The sequence below is a fragment of the Solea senegalensis genome, linkage group LG7 (assembly GCF_019176455.1).
Source record: "Solea senegalensis isolate Sse05_10M linkage group LG7, IFAPA_SoseM_1, whole genome shotgun sequence".
Taxonomy (NCBI): domain Eukaryota; kingdom Metazoa; phylum Chordata; class Actinopteri; order Pleuronectiformes; family Soleidae; genus Solea; species Solea senegalensis.
In genome coordinates, this window is record NC_058027.1 from 7641854 (window position 1) to 7664345 (window position 22492).

The window sequence follows — 22492 nt, forward strand, 5'->3', positions numbered from 1 at the left end:
CAATTAACAAAGCCTGCGCAAACAGCAGACATGACAGCCGAGCCGTGGAGGTAAAAAAGGTCGTCAGGCTGACGGTGTACGTGTCCAAATAACATGCACCTCCATCAAACACGACGAGACACTCGCATCCCCGTAAACCACATTCCCCGCTACAAGTTACAGCCCATCCGCCGCATGTCAACAAAAATATGGACTGCCAACAGCTCGTGAAGACAGACATGAATATTTATGAGTCATAACTCTCATCGCCCTAAAGGCAGGCAGGCAGAGCTGCCCACCTGGCGACTTGATTTCCCATTTATCCTGCATCAGAGCGGAAACACCGGGCTAACAGCAAGCAATCTTACAGGGAGGGATTGGTGAGCCACCCCACCTGCTGTGACTCCCCTCAGTCATACAGATGCCAGTCTGCTGGTGCCATCCCATCACCACACCAACGGAAAGCAGCGAGGAGGAAAGGGAGAAAGAATGACGGAGGCAGAGCTATCAGGATGACACGTACAGCACTTCCTTAGAATCATTTTTAGCTTGGCTTATTCTCAATTCAGCCAATTTAGTATTTGGAACCCAAGCAAAAGTTTTAACGGGGACTGGACCTGGAGAATATGATTCTTCAGAAGGGCTACTCCATTCCATCTGCTGCATCGATCTATAAAGGCAAGGAACATCTGTCTGTCTGTTCATGGCATGATTGCACAACGGGTCGCTTCAAACTTGGCGGGTGACTCACTAAGGGCACAAGTGCCAACTTTGGCAGCGTTCAGAGAGCTAATGCAAGACATTTAAGTGGAAATGCAACAGATACAACGCTTGAACAACCGCTTCCTTCCTGCTCCCTCTCACACTGCCCATGATTTTCCCTTCATCTGCCTCTTAATCCCATAACTGTCCAACGGGTCACATGACAAGGTCCAAACTTGGCAGTGCTGCCTTTGACGTTGTTTGGATAAGAAATGCAAGGAATATCCGTCTGTCATTGGCCGTTCAAAATACACGAACCCCACAAACACAAAAAAATTTGTTCTTCGACTGTCCATCCTATCATGGATTGCCACAGTACTAGAATTGTAAACTCATTATCCAAAATGTTCAATACTCGGTGGACTGTAACTCTTCAACTTCTGTGCTCCTGGAGACCATATTTTCGTTGACACTCAAATACATCAGAACATATGGCCTAATAATCACTGTAGATTACTTTTTCAAATGGTCTGCAATTATATAGCACTTTTCTAGTCAGGATAACCGCTCAATAGTGCTTTCCACTTAATTTTGGCCATTCAACCAGTCACACCCATTCACTATGTGTAACTACAGTGCTTTTTTTGATTGACAGATCTTTTATACCCATACACACATTGCAGTAAAGAGCATCTTGAGGTTAAGTGTCTTGCCCAGGGAACAGATCAGCAGGTAGACCTGAAAATCCAGGAACCCTCAAAACCGCTCCACCACGAGGCCACCATCTTCTCTTTTCTATGTGAATGTACAGCTTTGGTGCTCACGAGTGCAAGTTATGAACAGCGTTGGCACAAGACAAGGAATTTCAAACTTCTTAAGAACACAATAATCATTCAACTGTAACTGTATATTTTTGTAGCTGATCAAACAGACTTGGTACAGTCGGCTGAGTCTAGGAATATATGGCCTTATCCACACTGAAACAGAACTTTCCAGACACAGTCTTTATTATTCTTTATCAACAGGCCTGTATGTGGCGCTGTTACGCTGACAGAGAAATGCACCAAAAACATGGAGAGGATGCACGGAGCTTAAACGTTGCGTACAAACTCCAAACACAAGAGGTAGAGGAGGACGACAACAAGAGCGACATAGATCTATGATACAATTGTTATGCCCAAGGTTGCATATTGGTCAGATTTCTTTCACTCTGGAACCTGTTTTCCAAAAATACTATTTTAGAGCTCCCTCTAGAAACACAGAGTCGTGAGGAGCTGAAGGACTGAAGAATTCATGTGACACAGGTTTGAGTCTAACATACATTCATAACAGCGGATAGGTTTTCCTGTGTGTGTCCTAAAAATCCTATTCTATTCATTATTATTTTGTCAATTTAACATCTTCATCTTTACTGCATTCACTGTGTTGCCTTCTGCCAAAGGTCAGAGCGACTCCCTCCTCTTTCGCAAAAGCACCGTGAGCAAATAAAGCTCATTCTCTGAGCACAAAACAAAAGACAGAATGACAGAGTGTCTCTGAAGATTTCTGTGAAATTCTCATTTATATTTCAGGTGAGTGTGACCAACAACTTAACCGCGGTACAACAGTACCACCAAGTGGCAGGACTTTCATCTGCATCACCTCCCTTTGATAACTCGGCTGGCTCCATCCATCTCAGCTATCTCATTTGCTCTCCCTTTGGTCAAGTTACAATTTCTAATACATTGTAACGTCATGTTTTCCCCAAACCAATTCTCCAAAGGAGCAGAATAAGGCGGCTAAACAGAAAGAAAGTGGCTATGACAAGTAATTACTGACGTAATTGGATGGCGGTCACGGCGAGGAGACAGTCTTTCCTCTCTTGTCACAGCAGAGGGGAAAGGCAGAATGAGGCTGAGATTATACCAAATAAATTAGGGACATTGTTTATTTGGGAGTAATTTACACGCAGAATGGGTGGAGGGAGGACGCTGAGTGAATAGAAGATAAGATGTGAAGCCTCTGAGGCCATTTTCAGATCCCGGCAAATGGTGCAAACACTGGAGATGAATGAGGCAAGGGCTAAAGAAAAGCCTTATCCACACGGAAACAGAACTTACTCTATTAGAGGTCGACCGACATGGGTTCGTCTATGGCTGATACAGATGCAGATTTTTAATCAGTTTAATAATAACAAAATGCAAAAATTATACACCTTCACTAATGGTCTCTCTCCAATCTACATTCTATTCCTGGGATGTAGTCAAATTTAACACAGTGTTTTCAATAAAAACATTACGTATAAATGAAATATCATGAAACTTCATGCAACATATCCCTGAAACAAGTCATCCAATAACTAAAAACAAAAATTTGAAAGAAAAAAAATAAGTTTTTGTGATTTAGGAACTTTACAAGAACAAAAACGAGCAATTTATACTAATTGGCTGAATAATATATGATAAATCGATCAGCACCAATTCTTCAAAAATGGCGAATATCGGCCGGACCAATGAATCTAGTCTACATCTATACCCTGTACAATCTTATTCTTTTTTGTCCTGAAAAGGCATTGATTTAAGAAACTTCGAAACCCCCCCAAAACGGCTCTGAAATTAACGGTGTAGTATATATGCCAGGCCTGTACGTGGCGCTGTTATGCTGCTACAGAAATACACCAAAAAGAGAGAAGGCGGCGTGCACCAGGAAGAAGAACACAAAAATGGCAAGAGCAAGAGAGGTGGGACTATGACATCAACTGTGGCCCTTTCTCAATACTCAAGTATGCAAGGATGTGAATTGCGGGTGGCGCCAAGTGCTTAAGCCTCATTACCGCCACCTTTTTTTTTTATTAAAATATACAGTACAATATGTGGAAATAGATATATTACAGCATTAGCATTACATTGTGGAGTAGTGTGTGTATATATGTACATATTATATTTAAATACAGATACAATGACCGTGCGACTTTAATCTAAAATTCAAAGTTAAAATAGATAAAACATTAATAATATACAAACTTTCAAACTGTTAGATCAAAACATTTACATTGAAAACAAAATAACACGTCAACAACAAATCTATCGATCAAACCAAGCATCTTTGTATTTTCTGCTGCTATGTTCTGCCGAAATGCATTCTGGGATACATGGCTTTCCCAAGTACGCTCAAGTCATCACCTGATGCATACTTGGTAAAACGGGCGGACCAAGAAAACTTCCGGGTTTGAGAACCGTCCTCACTGTTCGCTTACTTGAGAATTGGAACAGCACTTGGACTGAGGCTGATGACGTTTTGACAAGTACGAGAGTACGCAAGTACGAACATGTACGCACAAGTATGGATGTTGAGAAACGGTTGTATACACAAAGGAGGCATTTAAACATTTTGAACTCTGGGACCTGTTTCCCTAAACACTGGTTCCATGTGGATAATAAGCCGAAATGATAAAAGACTTTTGCAGCTTCTTCTAAACTTGTTTCTCATGTAAACTCGGGCTCAAAGGCCAAGTCATGGAGATTAAAGAGGTAGCAAGCAATCATGCAAGGAAGAACGGAAGACTTAAGAAAGTGTCCCTCATTAGAAGTCAGTCTCGTTACCTCACGTTTAGAGGAGGGCTGTAGGTGGAAGGCTGTCAGGAAGACAGACATCCGATTCCTCACCTACTTTGCTCGCCCTTCATTCTCAGCGCCTTTCTTCTGGCTCGCATAACTGCTCTCAGACTCATTGGCAGTCTTTTAAATTCCTGATGCCATTCATCTTTATTTACAAGCTGTTGGATTCATCACGCAGCATTAATTATAAGGCTGTCTGCCCGTGATTGGAGCCTATCAGTTTCCTCTCAGACCTGCTGTTCTTAATCCAAACATGTTTTCAATCTCCTGCACTGCCCCCGCCAAACAACAAGGTGGTAAGGACACTGGTGCTCAATCACGAGCAAAGCGCAGTGAGAACTGGGACATTAGCAGAGACTTGTGGCACATTATCGGCAAAGCCAGATAATCAATCTGGAGATTGCGTCATTACATCGCCACTCCTCTATCAAACTATCCCTCTTTCACTGCTCATGGCCATCAGGACAACGTGGTCAATGGGATTACCATTTAGCACCACAAAGAAGGGGAAGACTGCTTTGGACCTTAATTATTTTGACTTAGTCTTCATTGACTCTTCGCCCATTATACACTGAAGAGGAACTGCTGCATTTGCCTACGGCTAACTACTGAAGATGACTATGAGCTGGAGGACTGAGAACCCCCAAAGACATAACAAGCACAGTTTGAATTCTCTAAACCAGTGTTTCTCAATCCTGGTCCTGAGGGACCTCTGCCCTGCTCGTCATCAAGCTCTGCAAAAGCCTGACAACAAACCACTCATTTGAAATCAGGTGTGTTTGAGCAAGGAAACATCTAAAACATACAGGACAGGGGTTCCTGAGGACCAGGATTGGGAGGCAAGAAGTGCAACTGAAAGCTCATATTATGGCTCCCACTGACATTGTTCCAGGTCACTCACTGAGTAACTTTCCTAAACAAGTTTGACTATCCTGTTGCACTCGATTTAAGTGAATAAAAAAAAAAACACAAATTAAATCTATGTGGCAACACAGTAAACCCCAACGTAGACAATGAAAATCGACAAAGAGCAACACCAACATCCCAGGATTTTCGGAGGGCCTTTTTTGACCTCAAGTCCATTCCTGGAAATGCATCACAGTATCAGGACTGAAATATGGGACGACAACAGCGAAAGAAAAGAGGGGAAGAAAAAAAAGGTCATGAAGAAAGGCGGAGGAGATGAGGACACTGCTGTGTGTCTCCAACTTTGAAACAACAGCCAATAAATCACAGAGTGTGGCGCTGCTTAAAGGCGATGCATGGATTATTTCTCGCTGCCAAGTTAAGTGGCTGCCAGTTCACTCCACCTCTCTCCCTCCCCAAACCCCCCCACCACCACCCTCATGCTACCTCCTTTTCTGTCCCCCTATCTTGTCATGTCACACTGTATTTTCCAGTACATCCTCACACCGACATGTGCTGGTGGCGAGGGAGGGGAAGGGGTGCGAGAGAAGCCTGCCGCCTGGCCTTGACAAATGAGCTTTCAGGGCAGACGTCAAGCGAATGGGAATGAAGATAAATCTGATTTAATGGCTGGATAACAGGTTGCTAGAGCCCGACAGACGCCATCAGCTTACACATTCTTTATAGGAGCATCCCGAAACCACAGTCACACAAACACCAGGACAGTTAGAGAGGATTTTTTTCTTATCGTCTTCAACCTCTCCTCTCTTCTGAATATCCTCCTCTCTGTCTCCATGTGTCCACTGTGTGTATACAAGTTAAGCCGGGCTTAACTCGTATATACGAGTTAAAGAAATCACATTAGTCATGACATTCGATGATCACCACCCAAATAGCAAGCGAGAGCCACTTAATAGTCTCGAGTGCAGCTCGAGACGTAATTTTCTGTCCGAACCCAACCATGTCCAAGCGAGTATTGACCGAGCCTGACCCCAAACCCAAAACCTATTCTGGGGTTTTTTTCTGCTTTTGTTTCCTCTAAGCCCAAGAAATACAGTAGGTATTATGCTGATTGATATAATCTGGTTTATCACCTGGTAATTCAATCACCAAAATTGAACATACAGTATGTTCCTCTTTTACGTTAAATGCAATGTCTTGTTTGAGGGACTGGAAACCCAAACAGTATGACCCTGACTAATCATCGTCCTGGCTCAAATGTTATCGGGAAGGTGGGGCATTCCGACAGGAGTTCTCAATCATGGCTATCGGGGTGTTGTGGGTGACGTTCGTAGTCAACAACAAAACATTATTTTTTGGGACTTTGGTGTCACTACTCAGCGCACTCCGTTGTCTATTGGTCAGTGTCCAGGAGCACGTCACAGTAAAGTAGAAAATTCCTCTTGTTACACGTTCATTGTTCTTGGCATTCATGATCGGGTCTGACACTGGAAATGTGTCTATCACAACCAATCCTTTGAAAATCAACCAGAATTTGCATCGTCAGTTCAATATTAGACGGACATCCCTTAGACCGAAGGATATTTATGTGTGTGAGAGTGTATTATTGAATAAATTCTGAGCCTACACTCCTATTACAAGCTTTGAATGAGGTTTCCATCGAGTAAGTTAGTGCCAAGTTAAGCACATCATCCACAGAGCTTCTGTTGTGGCCAAGGTTGCAGGGAACAACAAAACTAAAATGGTCTCATGGGTAAAGGATCATGGGCTGCTGAAGGGGTGGATGGGGAAGTCAAAAAAAAGAAGAAAGAAAAAAGAAAAGTTGCCGCTCCTTCTTCTTCTTTTCAGACCCTGTGTGTCAGAACCTGCCAACACCCAGCTGCTCGCAGCGAGAGTGAGACAAGCAGGAGGAAGAGCCACAGAGAAACACTCTGTAAAAACAAGCGAACCTGTCCCGCACTGGCAGAACAGATCTAATGCAAAGCAACATAATGCTAATGAAAAATCTGTTGCAGTCTACAGTTAATGTTGGTGTCAATGAGATTTGTGCTGAATAATTCAGATTTCTGCTAACATGATTATATTCTGTGCTAAAATATGTTAATTTAGTCAAGTGAACTTAAGTTTATCCACAGGCTCAAACTTTGAAAATCCCTAATGTGGGAGAGTTAAATACCGAGATGAACCGGCACAATACAGTTGGGGTTCAGTACCAACCTAATTATGTTGAGAGATTTAAGTAAAGATGCATGAAGATGCAGTGCTTCTAACTTATATTTCAAACTATTACCTCAATGTTTATTAATAAAAATAGAGCAGTACCAAAAAAGTATTGCTACTATGTTTAAGGTACCAGGGCCTGAACCAGAACTTAATCCAAATGTGAATAGTACATAGTAGAACCCATGTTGTGGGGAGATTGGGGGCTATTTCCACTGCCCCCTACTATATGTTAGTGGAAAACCAGTCCTGCAAGAACAGGGCCACTGACCCAGAGTCCTGAAAATGAGGTCTCCCAAAGTCTCGGATCTCGATAGAAACACTAATCGCTTGCTTTATCAAGCAGAGAAAACTGCTTGAAAACTCGAAGGAAGAAAGAAAGTTAACGAGGGACATGGGACTGGCTATTTTCAAATGTCGAGTATTGAAAAGCAGCAGTGCGTTTTTACAACCTTAAGGATAAAGTGGTAGGCGATGGATGTTTATGGTGGTGTTGGAAATGTATGGACTACGAAACTGTAGGGGGAGCTCCACAGAGATAAAGGTCAAAAAGTTCCACTTTAAGTTATTACTATTGGATTACCTTACATTAATTTCTGCTGGACCGGAGTAACAACTTCCGTTCTCCACGTTTTTAACATGCTGGATGACCCAAGACCCAAAATTGGTCTTTCAAGGTTCAAAGTATTTTATTATCCCCAAGGGGCAAATTTGGTTTACAGCCAGCAGTCTCTTATAAACATTATCATTATTCATTATTATCTTCTTCTCCTTTTGGCTTCTCCCTTTAGGGGTCACCACAGTGGATCATCTGCCTCCATCTCGCCCGTCATCATGTCCCCCTTCACAAGAACCATGAACCTTCTCTGTGGTCTTCCACAGAGAAGGCACCTCCATCTTCAACATCCCTGTCCCTCCTCTGCACGTGACCAAACCATCTCAACCTTGACTCTCTTACTTTATTTCCAAACCGTTGAACCTGAGCTGTCGAATATGTTCATTTCTAATCCTGCCCATCCTGGTCAATCCCCAACGCAAATCTCAGCATTTTCACTTCATTATTCCTTTGATATGTTTTCCATTGCCTGATTTATTTCATATTCGTCACAGCCGTGTTAACTAAGAGCAATATTTTTTCAAATTACAAGTCAGTAGCGATGAGCAGTGGGGGGAAAAGAGAGCTATACGTGGCAGGGGTTGCATCATACTGCAGGCATTTAGATCTCGCATACATCTCAGGGCAGCACTAGCGTAGACCTTTCATGGCTAAGCCTGAAGATTACTTGCTTTGAACGTGACGTATCCGCTTGTATCGCAGCAGTCCTGCTCTGCTCAACTCCTTCTCTGAGGATTTGGGCATTTGATGTGCTCAAATCCAGAACAGCGGGAACCGGGTTAAAGGTAGCAGCGACCCCGGCCTCACCTTTCACTCCCATCTGCACCGCGCCACGGACAAAAAGTTGTAACATACAGTTTGATGCGGCCTCAACTTTGGTCAAAACATTAAAAATCTACTAAAAATGTAGGTTCTGTGCAGTGAGTTACATGACTTTGTTTCAAGTTTGCTAGAAAACAGAAAATTGGTCCCGACAGCCAACGGATGTCCGAATGCTCACAAAAAATGACACACTCAACAACAGCACAAACGTCATGTCTGACATGGGTCACAGGACTGTGTATGGCTCCACAGCACCCCCTACCATAAAAATAACTTACAATGAAGGAGCTTATTACTGATATGAAAGCATGTTGGACTAAAATGTGAGGCTTTACATTTGCTTACTTGGGAATCTACAAATCCGGGTGCCAACTTCAGCATTTGCGGTTGTTTCCACACACGTGCAAAGCACCTGCGGGTATCGTAAGGTTCAGATAATATTCAGTCACTCAGGTTCTGTGAAATATTTCTCGGCCTTGTGGATTTTAAGTGCACGGTGAACTCCCGACATCTTGAAACCGAAACAGGAGCTTGTACCTGCCAACATGGCACTGTGCGCAAATGGGGTCATGTGTAGAGCTATACTCCCTTCTACAGTAGACACACCAAGTGCAGTGCTTATTGAATTTGTGCTGCTCTCAATGTCCTCTCCTCAGCCCTGTGACGAGCCAAGACCGAGATCAACTCCAGCACAGCGAGAGCCGTCCTCCTGGGACTGATCGCATTTCATAAACATGCAAAAACGTGGATAAACGACATCCATCAGAAAGCTATGAATACTGAAAATCAAGTATTGTGCTGGTACAGCGGGGCGGGGGGGGACATCTCTTTTCCATATCCCCAATTCTTCTACCCCTCTTCATGCCAGTGTGACTAATCACGACCCCCCATTTGGCTCAGACTCTAGCTCACTGCGAGTGATTTGGAGAGGATGAGCTGCGGAAATTGTGCCGCTTTCAAGTCAAAATTCCTGAGACGGAATTGGCAGAGTCCGAAGGGCCTGAGCTGGGAAAGTAGATGAGTCAGTGAGCAGTAATGAGATCTTATTTACGCAGCTGGTGGGGGTGAGGAAGGGGGTTAGTGGGACTGTCATGAGGAAGCCCCCTTAACTCACCCAGCTGGACTCGGGAGGCCTACAGCCAAAACTGCACCACCTGCCCTACACACTCCCACTGCCCCCCCACCTCGCATAGCTGCTTGTGGAATCTGAACATTAACAAAACATGGTGCTCATTTGGGAATTATAGAAAATAGAAAGAAACACCAAGGGAACAAAGATCATACAAAGAAGGTTCAGCGTCCACGTGGTTTTAGGTCTTTCTTTGGAAGTAAATCCATAGAGTTGCACCTTCAGCTGGACACTTTTAAACTGCTTTCTGCTCTCCCTAAAACTACTCAACTGCATAGTGTTTGCAGTTCCTTATTACAACCTGTGTTTACTGTTCCGTTCCAGCGGAACTCATTTGAATGCAGCATTAACAGCAGCAAGGATCCTGAAAATGCAATTTATTTACATAATTGATTTTTAGATTCATGTTCATATACAGTATATATAATTGGAGAATAGTCAAGAATGGGTAGGATGAAATAATATTCTGCTTATTCCGGTTTCTTCAACTGACATTTTTTCTTTTCATCGTTTTTGTTTCATGTATTACTTTGACATATTTGAATAAAACCTTCATGAAAAGGCCCACAGGTGTGACATCAATTTGTTTGCAAACATGACATATTTACAAAAGTAATATGCGTAATATGCGATGTTTTATTGTTAATACTAATGTTTTATTCATGTATTTTTCTGTTGTGTTAACGGCAAAACTTTTTCTTGTATGTGACTGTGTAACTCCATGTAAAATTCAATCATCGCAGTTAAAATACAAGATGATATTTGAATGTTGGATATTAAACCTTTGAAGTGGCAGGTTGAAAGTAGGGCTGCAACAAATAATCGAATCATCAACTCATTTTATAATCGATTTGAATGTTTTTACTTTATTAAAACAGGTTTATCTGATTTTTCAGCTTCTTAAATGTGAATATTTTCCTTTTTTTTGCTTAATATAAATAAACAAATAATTACAACTGAATGATTTTGGTTCGTGGACAAAAACAAGACATTGGAGAGCATCATCATGTTCAGGTTTAGTCACCATTTTATGACATTTTACGATTAATCGAGAATATAATCGAAAGATTCATCGATTACGGTAGTTTCAGCCCGAGCTGAGACTGCAGTGCATTATTGTCCGGAGAGGAGACAAAAGGTTTAACTGTAAGGACATCAATAAAGACTTACTATTTCTCCGAGGGAGGCGGCCAGCATGTGAGTGACGGGTGCCACGCGTGGAGCTGATAGTGCTCCGCCCGCGCCGAGCAGGGACTTTGTGCATTCGTAAGTGACAAAGAAAGCAGCAGCTGAAACAAGCAGAGCCACAGCCATTTAAGGCCCATTAGTCAACCAGCACACAGCAATTAATATCCCTCACTACCACTGACAGGGGAGACACTGAGGTGTGTGTGTGAAAGGTAAAAGCTAAGAAAAGATGATAGATAGATACTTTATTCATCTCACAGAGATGAAAATGTGTCACATGTGGAAAAAAAAGTTCACGGTTTTACTGAGCAAACTTCAAACGGATTATAATCAAACTCTGACGAGTCTTTGTCAACTCCTCGCTGATGCTTTGCTCCACAAAAATGGCTGAGGCTCAGTTACACTGAGCCAATAAATAATCAACACATTTTTGATTACATGCTCTGTTGATTATCAAACACCAGAGATTCTACTCTCAAACAGAGTCGCTCCAATCCAATGAGATCCTTACAAATATTTCCGTATTTATTAACTCCTTTGCTTCAGAGCAATCTGCTCGGGAATACTGAGGAAACGGCGAGAATGACAATAACATGCTCGAGTAAATGTGTGAAATACAAACTGTGCGTTTAAGGGATTGATCTCGAAAGATACTCAAGGTTGTGTTATCGACATAGGGAAACCAGTCTTTGTTGTCCAGTGTGAACCTCCGGGAGAACGTCCTTCAGAAACAGTCATCCTTCATCGGAACATAACAATACATCCAGCTGTGACAGCGAGTGTCTTACCGTTGGGGAAGGAGCCGACAGCGGCAGATGGGACCCCGGCATAGATGCCCCTGAAGCCCCCGGCCTTATAGAAGCCTTGCTGACTCTGCAGTCTGGTCTTAATGGTGTCCAGGGGGAAGAGGGTCAGGTCTACACACATGCCTGCACTGCCTCCTGCCTGAGAAGATTAGAATCAGTCAGTACGTTTATATGACACTGGAGAACAAGAGCACAGAGAGCGCAGACCTCCACCAAGGTGTAACACAGTTTGCGTCACACCTGCGTTTTACTTAGCAGTACTTTCAATTTTCACCTTTTGATCGAGTGCATCCAAAAGATTTACCTATCTAACACAAGCATGATCTGTTAAGATGCGTGAACGTGTTAAATGGGACTGAACCATGTCGCCAAATATGTACTCTGGCACAGATTTGGGTGACACTAAGTCTGATGGTAGAGTGTCTCATCCTGCATACGTCTACAAATCTGCCGACCATGTTTAGTCCATTATCAGTGGGGTTCTTGAAAATTTGATCACTATTTGTGACGTCATCAGTGAGTGGATTCTTAATGGGAACATACTTGGGTGAACTTACCCATCACTAAAAATTCTGATTGAGCTGTCAACAACTGTACTGACAGGAAGTTGCTAACAGGAGGACAAACTTACAGCTTAAACCTTCTTGGCAGAAGAATTGTTGTGTTAGTCTGACTAAAACTGACATTTTTACATGTATTTTAATACATTTCTAGCTGCTTTGTGAACTCTGAGTTTTTGTATTTTGGTCTGGTTGTATTTATTGTTTCATTTGCAGGAGCAGCTGAATGTTGCCGTTCTGATGTACACGCTAGGCACCGCAGTCTTATTCCATTTAAGCTGGGGACAAACTACACAACTAAAGACAACTGAACGCACACATTCTCACGCAAACTCTCGCGACAGAGTCTACGAGAGCAACAGTGCGAAGGGTAAACAAACATGGACGACAAACAGTTTGCTGTTGTCATGGAGGAGTTGACGTTGGCATCGTCGTTTAGATATTCCCACTACTCCCTGTCGTCCTGTGTCCCAGGTTAGTTATAACCAAACCAAAAACTAACGTTTAGAGAACGTTACCTCAGGGTTATGCAGAAGCCTAATGTTTCCTAAACGTTGAGGGAACCAAAAACTGAAACGTTTGCCTGTAGTTGCACTGCGGTCTCCACACAATGTTCCCATTTGGTTCTTTTTTGTTTTTTGGGGGTTCTTTTACAACTAAAAGATAATGTTTATTGAACGCTGTCTGGAGGTTTGAATGTTCACATTCATTCACGTTCAAATTCACAGAGTTATAGAGGAATATATTCATTTCGAATTGTATTTTTGGGTTGGTGAAATACAAAATTTAATGAATAGGAAAATGAAAATCCATCTTATTTAGTTGTTTAATTAGTGGTTGTATTTTTTACAGTGTACTTTTAAAAGCTAAACACGAGTCAATAACAAAGCTGCTCACACTTAAATTCCTGATTGTGTACGTTGACGCTGCGACTAATTAAAAGTGTTTCCCATGGCAACACTGACACGCGCTGTCAGTGTTGGTACAAATGTAACGTCTTACCAGCAGCGAGGCGACGAACTCTCGTCTCTCCATGTTTGTCCTCCTGCTTCTGTCTCACGCTCAGTCTTTTGGTTTAAAAACTCTGCAACTGTCACCACTGAGCCGAAGACATGCCTGTGAAGGACGCAGCCATCATGGCTTCAAACACTTCCGCATGACGTCATGACGCACAGCGGTCACGTGACTGCTGTGCGGAGCCAAGGAAGAAGGAGGAGAAGAAAAAACAACACAGAGACAAAATTTAAAAATAAATGTATACAAAGCACAAATAAAATATCATCTATAACAAACTGTTAGGCGGATATGAGAGTTGATTGTACTCTTTACAATTACATGTGAATTAATACGGTTAAAAAAAGGATTCATTTATTAATGGTTGCTTTTTTACTAGGAATTCTAATATATTTTGTTCCATTTCAAAACAAAACACGATTATTTTAAAATTCTAAGAAATTGCTCATTCATATGTAAAACTTTTTTCCCTTTACTTTAAATGACCTTTACAGGTCATTTGAGTTTGAGACCCTTGATTTTATAAAAATCAAAACAATATTAAGTCATAATTACTCTTTTCACACACATTGTACATCATAAACTGTAGATAAAAATATACTTTGTGTTGTGAAATGCCTAAAAAGTAGTCAGGACAAAAAGCAGCAGTTCGTCACCAATGGTTGCAAAGAGACCTCCGTTTGAATGGAATAAGTGCCTACATTTCTTTCTTATTTTATTTATAATAAAAAACATAATTCCCATTTTAAGGCAAATAAATGATAAAGTACAGTACATACACAAAGAAGCAGTGTGTTTCAGGTGTGCCTTAAAATACATCCACAGGTGTGTCTCCAATTAACTCAAATGTCAATAAACCTATTTATTGTCAATAAACCTGTTTAAAGGCATAATAATCTTAGTGTATGTAAACCTCTGACTTTGAAGAAAGTAATAAGAAATTGTCTTAAAAAAAATCCTTCTCTCATTATTCTGACATTTAGCAAATAGAAATAATTTTGGTAATCCGAACGAACATAAAACAGGAAAAGTGATTGTCTGATTTCATGTCAGACAGTGAGAAAAAAAAGCATATGTGACAGCTGGTATAGTCTGAGACTGTATTCATCCCACAATGAGTAAATGACTTGTTACAGCAGCAGAAGGATCAGATGTTGACAAATATGAAGAGAATAAGCAATAAAATAAACATTAAAATACTGAGATAAGATTAAAACAAGAATCTAAAATGTACAAATCTTAATTTTGCAACTGTTTGTCCACTTTATGTTCAAACTTTTGATGCTGCTGAGTGAGTGAGTGAGTAAGTGAGTGAGTGAGTGAGTGAGCTCAGGTGAGTTTGTTCTGTTCCAGCGACACAGTGACTGGTTATTTATGGGCTGCTGTCAGACAGTTAGTGGCTCTCCTGTTAGGGAGGATCAGACGTTGGAAGGGGAGACCTCTTTGTTCAGCCCGGACCCAATAATAAGTCTGGCCTGAAAGAGCCCAGTCTGAAGCACTGCGCTTGTCATCCGTCTTGTTGAAACGGGTCTCACTGGGATCCCATTGAGTGTGAGCCTCAGCTGGATCTGGATTGGGGTTCTGTGTCTTCTGTCTTGGTCTGTATCAGGCCCAGAGATGACAGTCAGGAAGAGTCCACTCCCACTGGTCAAATAACCTGTTTAAACTTGTGTTTAAACTGATTTTTCACCAGTGGGAAACATCTTAAATCAGCTTTCACTCCCAGATCATATGACTCTGAAATGCACATGGGTTTTTACTAGCAATGGTGCGTTCCAGTTGTAGTTGGAAGTGGGAATTCCTTTTAGTGTCTAAAATGAGGTTCTCCCCGTGTCCCTGTTGTTGTTTTCATGTTACTTGATATGGCAGCATTGACTATGTGTGTGAGGTAGACTGGTGAACTCTTTATGTCTAAGAAATGCATTTATTTCCTCATCAGCAGCTTTTTACACCCGCCCCCAGTGCTTGTTTCAATTAAAGGGCCATTGCTGACGTTTTCACACGTCTGCTACCCTGTTGAAATAAGCTTTTGTACCAAATGTCCAACATTAGTAAATAAGTAAACTTAGAAGTAAAAGTATTTAAAAAAGTGAGGAGTCAGGACTGAACCACGGTGGATCAGTGGTAGGGTGAGTTGTATTTCATCTGGAAGGTTATGGGTTCAATTCCTGGCTCTGCTAGTCTCTATCTGTCCTTGAGCAAAGACACTTAACCCCCTGTGTGAATGGGTGAAAACTTTAATACCAACTCTTCTTCTTCTGATTTTATTGGGTAGTAATGAGACAGTTGAGACAACAAAGACAGTTGGAGGAAACGTTGTGGAGTAAAAGTTGCTAGAAATATAAATAACAAAGTAAAGTACATGAATTTTGTACTTAATATTGGAGATTAAATTGATAGTTTCAGGATTTTTAAGTCTTTTTAACTGAACCACAGCTCGGTATTGTTGGCTTTGATTCTTGTGTCGGACGTCGCACTCATGACGACACGCTCTGACCAATCAGTGGCCGGCAGTCTGTCAACATTACATTTTAGTATTGGCTCGGCTCGCTTGGAACCTCGTGAGAGCAGGCACTGAAAAATACACCAGGTAGTATCGCTGATGGAAAAGCAAAACAAAACAAAAAGCAGAGTAGAATCAAGTAGGAACGTTCCTAGGCAACTTGAAAGTAACAGACAGTTCTATCGTTGGTTTGACCGAGGGTCGCTTTGTGTCGGGTTTGCATGTTCCTCCCATGGTTTTCCTCCACGTAATCCAAAGAAGATGTGATTAGGCGAATTTGAGTCTTAATTATCCCGGGAGTAACCTGCTCCACCTGCTCCCACAGCCGTTAAAGGGTAAGTGGTAGATAATGCATGGATGTTCATGAATAATTGAAACAGTTAAACGTCAAAATGGGCAGCTTACAGTGGGAGCCCGAGAAGACCTCAAATAAACTGACTGACCCCGACATGGTCCACGTCTTTTTCCTGAAGACTCCTGGGTGAGTTTACCCAGAAAAGTTAATAACAAAAAAGGGAAAAAAGGAACTAGCTGGATGAGAGTAGAGGAGAGCTCACTTACCTCTGTGTCGGGTCAATGAGAATCACCCAGAGCCGGGGCAGATTTGCAGAGAGCACCATTGATCTTGACCCACTCCGAGTATGATCTCAGAGATAAAAGGGAGGAGACGAGAGGGGAACTTATTCACTGTCAGCCACAAGTCAGCAAAGGGCAATTCCAGCCCGCGGGCTGTCTTTGAAAAAGTCAAGGGCAAAAGCACGGAGGATTAAGCCACGAGTCAGAGGCGGAGGGAAATGCAAGCCGCTATAAGGGTTATTGTTAAAAACAGAACCTACATCTAATGGTTTTATCTCTCTGGTAGAGCCGTGTGTGTGTGTGTGTGCACGCGTGGGTGTGTGTGTGTGTGCATGTGTGCGTGTGTGCGTGTGTGTGTGTGTGTGTGGTGACAGCCAGAGTGAACTCCAAGTCAAAAAGTCATGACGAGCAGGTGAGAAGGTGCTCAGAGTTCACACTGAAGTTTTTACACACTTTACAGACTTTAGGTGAGTGTGTGTCTCTGTGTGTGTGTACATGTTACGTCTTAAGGACCTTTTTCTGATGTAAACACAGACCCTTGTCAAGACCAGTAGATCTCGTGGAGACCAAAACCTGGTCCTAATGAGGCAGAACCTTGTACATTTGAGAAACTGGTTGAGTTTGGAGCTAAGATTTGAATTGTGTGTGTACTTGTATCTTTGTGAGGTCCAAAAGTAATGTCATTTTTGTCTGGGCCCCACAACTTTAAGGAGCTTTGTCAGGGTTAAGACCTGGTTTTAGGGTTGGGGTTAGAATTGGGTTTAGATTAGGGTTAGGGTAAGGGGCTAGGGAATCCATTATGTCTATGATGTGTCCTCACCAAGATATAATCACCACTTTGTGAGCATTCTGAGCTGGTACCGAGACCCGAGAAAGAACAGAAACCAAACTGTGCAGCCAGTTGTCCTGATGGTGGCGCCACAGCAACCGTCTAAATTTCAAAAAGTTCGAAAAACAACAAAGTAATTTGCAACGTGCGTTGAAGCTTCTTTGTGTTTTTCAGTCATATATGACTTTGTGTGTTTTTGCACTCTACTACCTTGTTGCTGCGTTTGCTTCCTGTGTGCAGCGTGCAAACGTCACTGGGCGACACGAGATCTAAACACTGCCACACTGGAAAACACAGAGAGTGTCTTGAGGAACTGGGATTAAATGAGTCTCTAAATTCCATCCAAAGACCTTTGAGGAGAAAACTTATTGGCCACGGCGGCGGGGTGACCGATTATAATCATTTTCATTCTTTTCTTCTTGAGCTGTCCAGTCGCCGGCACGAATCAACAGCTGTCGTCTTTTTCTTGTATGTAATTTGAAAAGTGCCATCTGTAAACAGTGAAACACACGCACATCTTGACTCTGACTCGACAACGTTATTCATGAGACAGGCTGGTCGAGCGGCGTGGTCAACTTCAGCCGGGGGAGGTTAGAAAAAAACAGAACTCCCGCTCATTAGCCAGGCTAACATTTGCATGATTAGGACACGGCACCAGCAGGGACAGGAGGAGACGCCACTGAGCGCCTTTCACAGACCTGGGTTTTTACTCTCGGGATGAGAGGCTACATGGGTCTGTGACAGTCAGGACCAGAGAGGGAGGGCGGGAGTGATGCTCCAAATGAAGAGAGCGTAGGAAGAGAGGTAGGTGACAGGAGGAAGGTGAGATGAAACGAGGTAAAGGAGAGAAGAAAGGTTAGAGAGAGGAGAAATAAAAGAACGTTCATTATAAATTCACCAAATCGACAAGCTGTCAGGCCGCGCCGCCGCCCATGCCTCTGCTGCACCGCTGCAGACTCCTTCACCACAACCAAAACTTTCCCGTCCTCTCCTCACCTTTACTTCATCCCGTGTTTCCTAAGAAAGAAGCATGTGAACTATCTACCGTGAAAGAGGAATACCACGAACAAGCATCTGGGTTCACTGTCGGGTGGCCGTACGTCTGGATTTAGGACGGACGTGCAGTTCGGAGTTTAAGCTCAGTTCTCCTTTTGCTTACTTCCATGGATAAAAATGTAACCGTAGCCTGTGTACGAAAGTCTGGGTTGGGACCCACAGATTGGTCACAGGACATTTTTTTGGAGTCCCAAAACATAATTGCTTTTATTTAAGATTAACGCAGAAAGGTAAATGAATGAATGAAACATCTCTTGATAATGATTTGTCAACAATTATTTGCCCCTGATAGAAAGTTTGGGAAAACACTGACACAGACCGCACGGCTGGTTGCATCCCTGTCACCTGTGTCCTCTCCGACGGCCTTGTGATCCCATGTCGTCGTCCCAGCTTCCACTTCCTCTCTCTCCTCCTGTGCCCTCTCATCCCTGCTGGGGATTTCACCAGTGAAATATGAGCCGCCTGTAGCATATTGATCCCATGTCCATGATAGATCACAGACCAGGCAAAGCTCTCTGCTGATGCCTCCTCCTCCTCCTCCTCCTCCTCCTCTGCAGCAGCAGCAGCAGCAGCAGTGCCAGTGGCTTCACTATAGCTGGTATTGACTGCAGTGATCAGTGTCACCACAGTGCACACTGATGAATTCTGTGCTCCGAGTGTCTCAGAAAGAGCAGGTGAGATGAGGGAAGAGCCGTAACACAACACAACGCCTTGGGACTCATCAGGATGTGTGTAATTAACCTTCTGTTACAGCTGGGAATCACAAAACCTCATTTCTTTGAACCTTTTCTTGCTGGAAACTGAGGTTTGTAAACCCTCTCGCTCTCCAGCACCAAATTCCATTGAGAAAATCTGTGTTTTTAGCTCAGTGAGACACAGGAGCTGCTGGTTTCCTGCTGCCACGTTTTGGTTAGTGTGTGTCACTGAGGTAAATGTAAATCAACAACAGAATCACAAAAATAATACATTTACTCTCACTGAAGAAGGAAGCAGTGGATCAGCAACTCCTGTGTGCTGCGATGTAAAATCGCTGATTTAAAGCTGAGCCCCCTGATAACCCCCCACACCGGTTACATGTCTTATCTATTTTCATATATAATGCTTGTCATATAAAGCAAGCGATTTGAGACGGAAACATGAAAACAAAACAGTTGTAAACTCAGTGAAGAACGTACATACAGCCGCTCTCTTTTACAAGAACGCACACTCACACAGAATTATCTCAGAGGAGATCTGGTATCTATTCATCACAACGAGAGTGTCTGACGCGCTTGCCTCCTCTGGAATTACCTGACTGGCCTTTTGCTGCTTTGGTTTCCAGTCACAGGCGACACTTGCGTTTGTCATGGCCTTAAGTGTCTGAGGACGGCAAACACCAATAATTCACCGCAAGAATCCGTGGACGTGAGCTTTGTTTGCGGCGTCCGGCGACCTTTGATGAATCACTTCACCCGGTCACACGCCTTTACGCTGCCTTTTGCAGTTTCTCCACACACACACACACACACACACACACACACACACACACACACAGCTGAAACACTGACAAACAAAATCTTATTTAACGTCTTCTGAAATGTGCTGCTTTTTATTGAACATTTCAGTGTGATGTGAACACAACACCTCGTTGACTCCACTAATGCCGCTGTGTCTTTGACAGATTCCCCTGCCAGGATTGATTGCCCTCTAGTGGCTGATGCTTGATCTCTATACTTTAACGCTGTGTGGATCGTTGTGCGACAGTGAACACCTTTGTCATGGATGTCTCTCTCTCTCTCTCTCTCTCTCTCTCTCGCTGACAGACACATTGTCATGATGTGCTCACGATGATTTTCTAGTATCTCTGTTTTGAAGTGTCTTGCTTAAAGGTAACTAACCCTCTTTTCTGAGGTTAACTCTGCCCAAAGGTTGATTTTTAAAAAATGCCAAAAAAGCGGGCTGAGAACGGAGAGCAAGATCAGTGTCAACATTTGAACACAGTAACTGGTGTTTGACCAGAATGGGCAGCAAATAGATTTTATCAACCCCCCCCCCCTTCGTCAAGAAGTAAGTAGAAAGCTGATGTTCCCATAGACTTCCATTCAACCAGAGGAGTCGCCCCCTAGTGGCTTGGACTCACATTGCAAACCAAAATAAAACATCCACTCCTTTTTTAAAAAAGTATTAAGTGGGTTTATAGTATAAAAGTGCGATTTTAGTCGGACTAAGGTCCCCGGTCTTTAGGGGTGATGACATCTCTCTCAGTTCTGATTTACAGTGGTCCTCATGGAGACCAAAACCTCGTCCTAATGAAGAGGAACCTCAATTCCAAGGAGCCGGTTTAAGTTTAAAGCTCATATTTGAATTGTGGTTAGGTTACGGTTTGGGTTAGGCATTAACTGGTTATGGTTCGGGTTAAGGATAACACTTTGGTCAGGCTGTCCAAACGAAGGGGAGGCAATGTGATTCCTGAATAGGTTATTTGTACAGCATTGTGAGGACCAAACATCATATAAACCATAGGGAGTGTGGACATGTTGGGAAAGTGAGGGTTTCCTCATCACTTTAAGGAGCTTTTGGGGTTCAAGACTTTGTTTTAGGGTGAGAAGGTGATGTAGGTTAAGGTTAAGTGTTGATGTTGATGTTGTTGTGAGGCCCTGTCGCTGTGTTCCAGGACCTCGATGTGGAGCAGATGAAGCAGATATTAAAGAAGTCGGCAGTCGTTCTCTTCAGGCAGCTGATGCTGCTGGGTCAATAACGTCGTTCAGCTGTCACAGACAGAACCAGACGTCCTGGAGTGGCTCCCGTGGCAGACGCCTGTACAGAAGAATTCGATCGATGGCGCTCATGAAATGGCAGCAGAGGAGGACGACGACGCCAGCGCGTGTTTTGCACGTGTCGCCGGACTATAACTCCCATCTCTCCATCACCAGCCTCTGCGAGAGAGTCAATGAAGATGGAGGAGGTGTGTTACAGTAAAATATGCACAAACATGCCCCTGCCTGTTCTGCGCGCGGAGCCTAATAGAAATATGGATCCCCTCTCATACGCTCGCTGTCACTCTGACATTTGATTCATCCCTTCACAAGCTCGCACACTCGGTCCCATGAATGTGAAAAACATTTTTTTTTCATGCTACAGGGGGAAAAACACACAGAGAGGACGTTTATGATCAGGAGAGACCGAGGGACGTTATAAACAACAGTCACCTTCAGGTTACACCGAGGTACAACTTACACTTATCACCCAAAACTTTGATAGTGATTGAGTCTGTGCTCTTATTGCAGACCATAATTATGATTCAGTAACATAAATGTTACATCAGACTGTCCTCTGCTTGTGAATGATGACCTTTAGAACAGCAAAGAGTCACAGGGAAACGACGCGAGCGCTGAGGGACGCGCTAACCTTTATATTTGAATAACATCTGGGAGACATGGGCCGCTTCACTGCGGTATCAGAGTGCCACCTAGTGGCCCAAGTGGAGGCTGAACGTGTCCTTGATGGAGCAGGATGTGAAGATCATCTCACTTTTTCCTTTTCTTGTATTTGTTTCCTGAATTGAAATCAAGATTGGTTATTTGATTCATTGATTAATCAGGCTTGAGTGTCTTTGACATAATTAAATCACTTTTTCTGATGTTTCAGCTTCATAAATGTGAATATTTACAGGTTTCTTTGCTCCATACAACAAATAAATCATTAAAACTGAATCATTTTGGTTTCTGGGCAAAACACAGACATTTGAGGACATCATCATCACCATCATTTCTGGGTTTGGTAAACACAGATTTCCACATTTACAATGTTTACAGGTATTTTTATGACATAAATAGGAGCCGCACACTTGTTATTACAGTCAGAACAAAGTGAGTATAAAACACAGACAACAAGGTCTTCACACAAAACACATCTCTGACATCTCAAAAGCTTTCTTTTCCTGTTCAGTTTGAATTTTAGGAACAAAGAAATATAAGATGTCCTGAGAATGTAAGAACGTTTACTCTGTATGGTTTTGTAGAAATACAAATACCAGTGACTGAGGGGAGG

General features: G+C 42.8%; 1 protein-coding gene across 1 annotated transcript in view; it reads right to left on the minus strand.

The window, feature by feature from the left end:
• The window catches only part of LOC122772126 (S-adenosylmethionine mitochondrial carrier protein-like), a 66769-nt gene extending 53123 nt beyond the window's left edge, over window positions 1–13646 (minus strand). Inside the window, exons 1-3 of the mRNA XM_044029829.1 lie at window positions 13488–13646; window positions 11908–12064; window positions 11102–11220 (exon numbers count right to left, since the gene is read on the minus strand). Of these exons, the coding sequence (XP_043885764.1) occupies window positions 11102–11220; window positions 11908–12064; window positions 13488–13520 (309 nt within the window). The 5' untranslated portion in view covers window positions 13521–13646. The remainder of the gene's footprint in view (window positions 1–11101; window positions 11221–11907; window positions 12065–13487) is intronic.
• Window positions 13647–22492: the final 8846 nt, after the last annotated feature.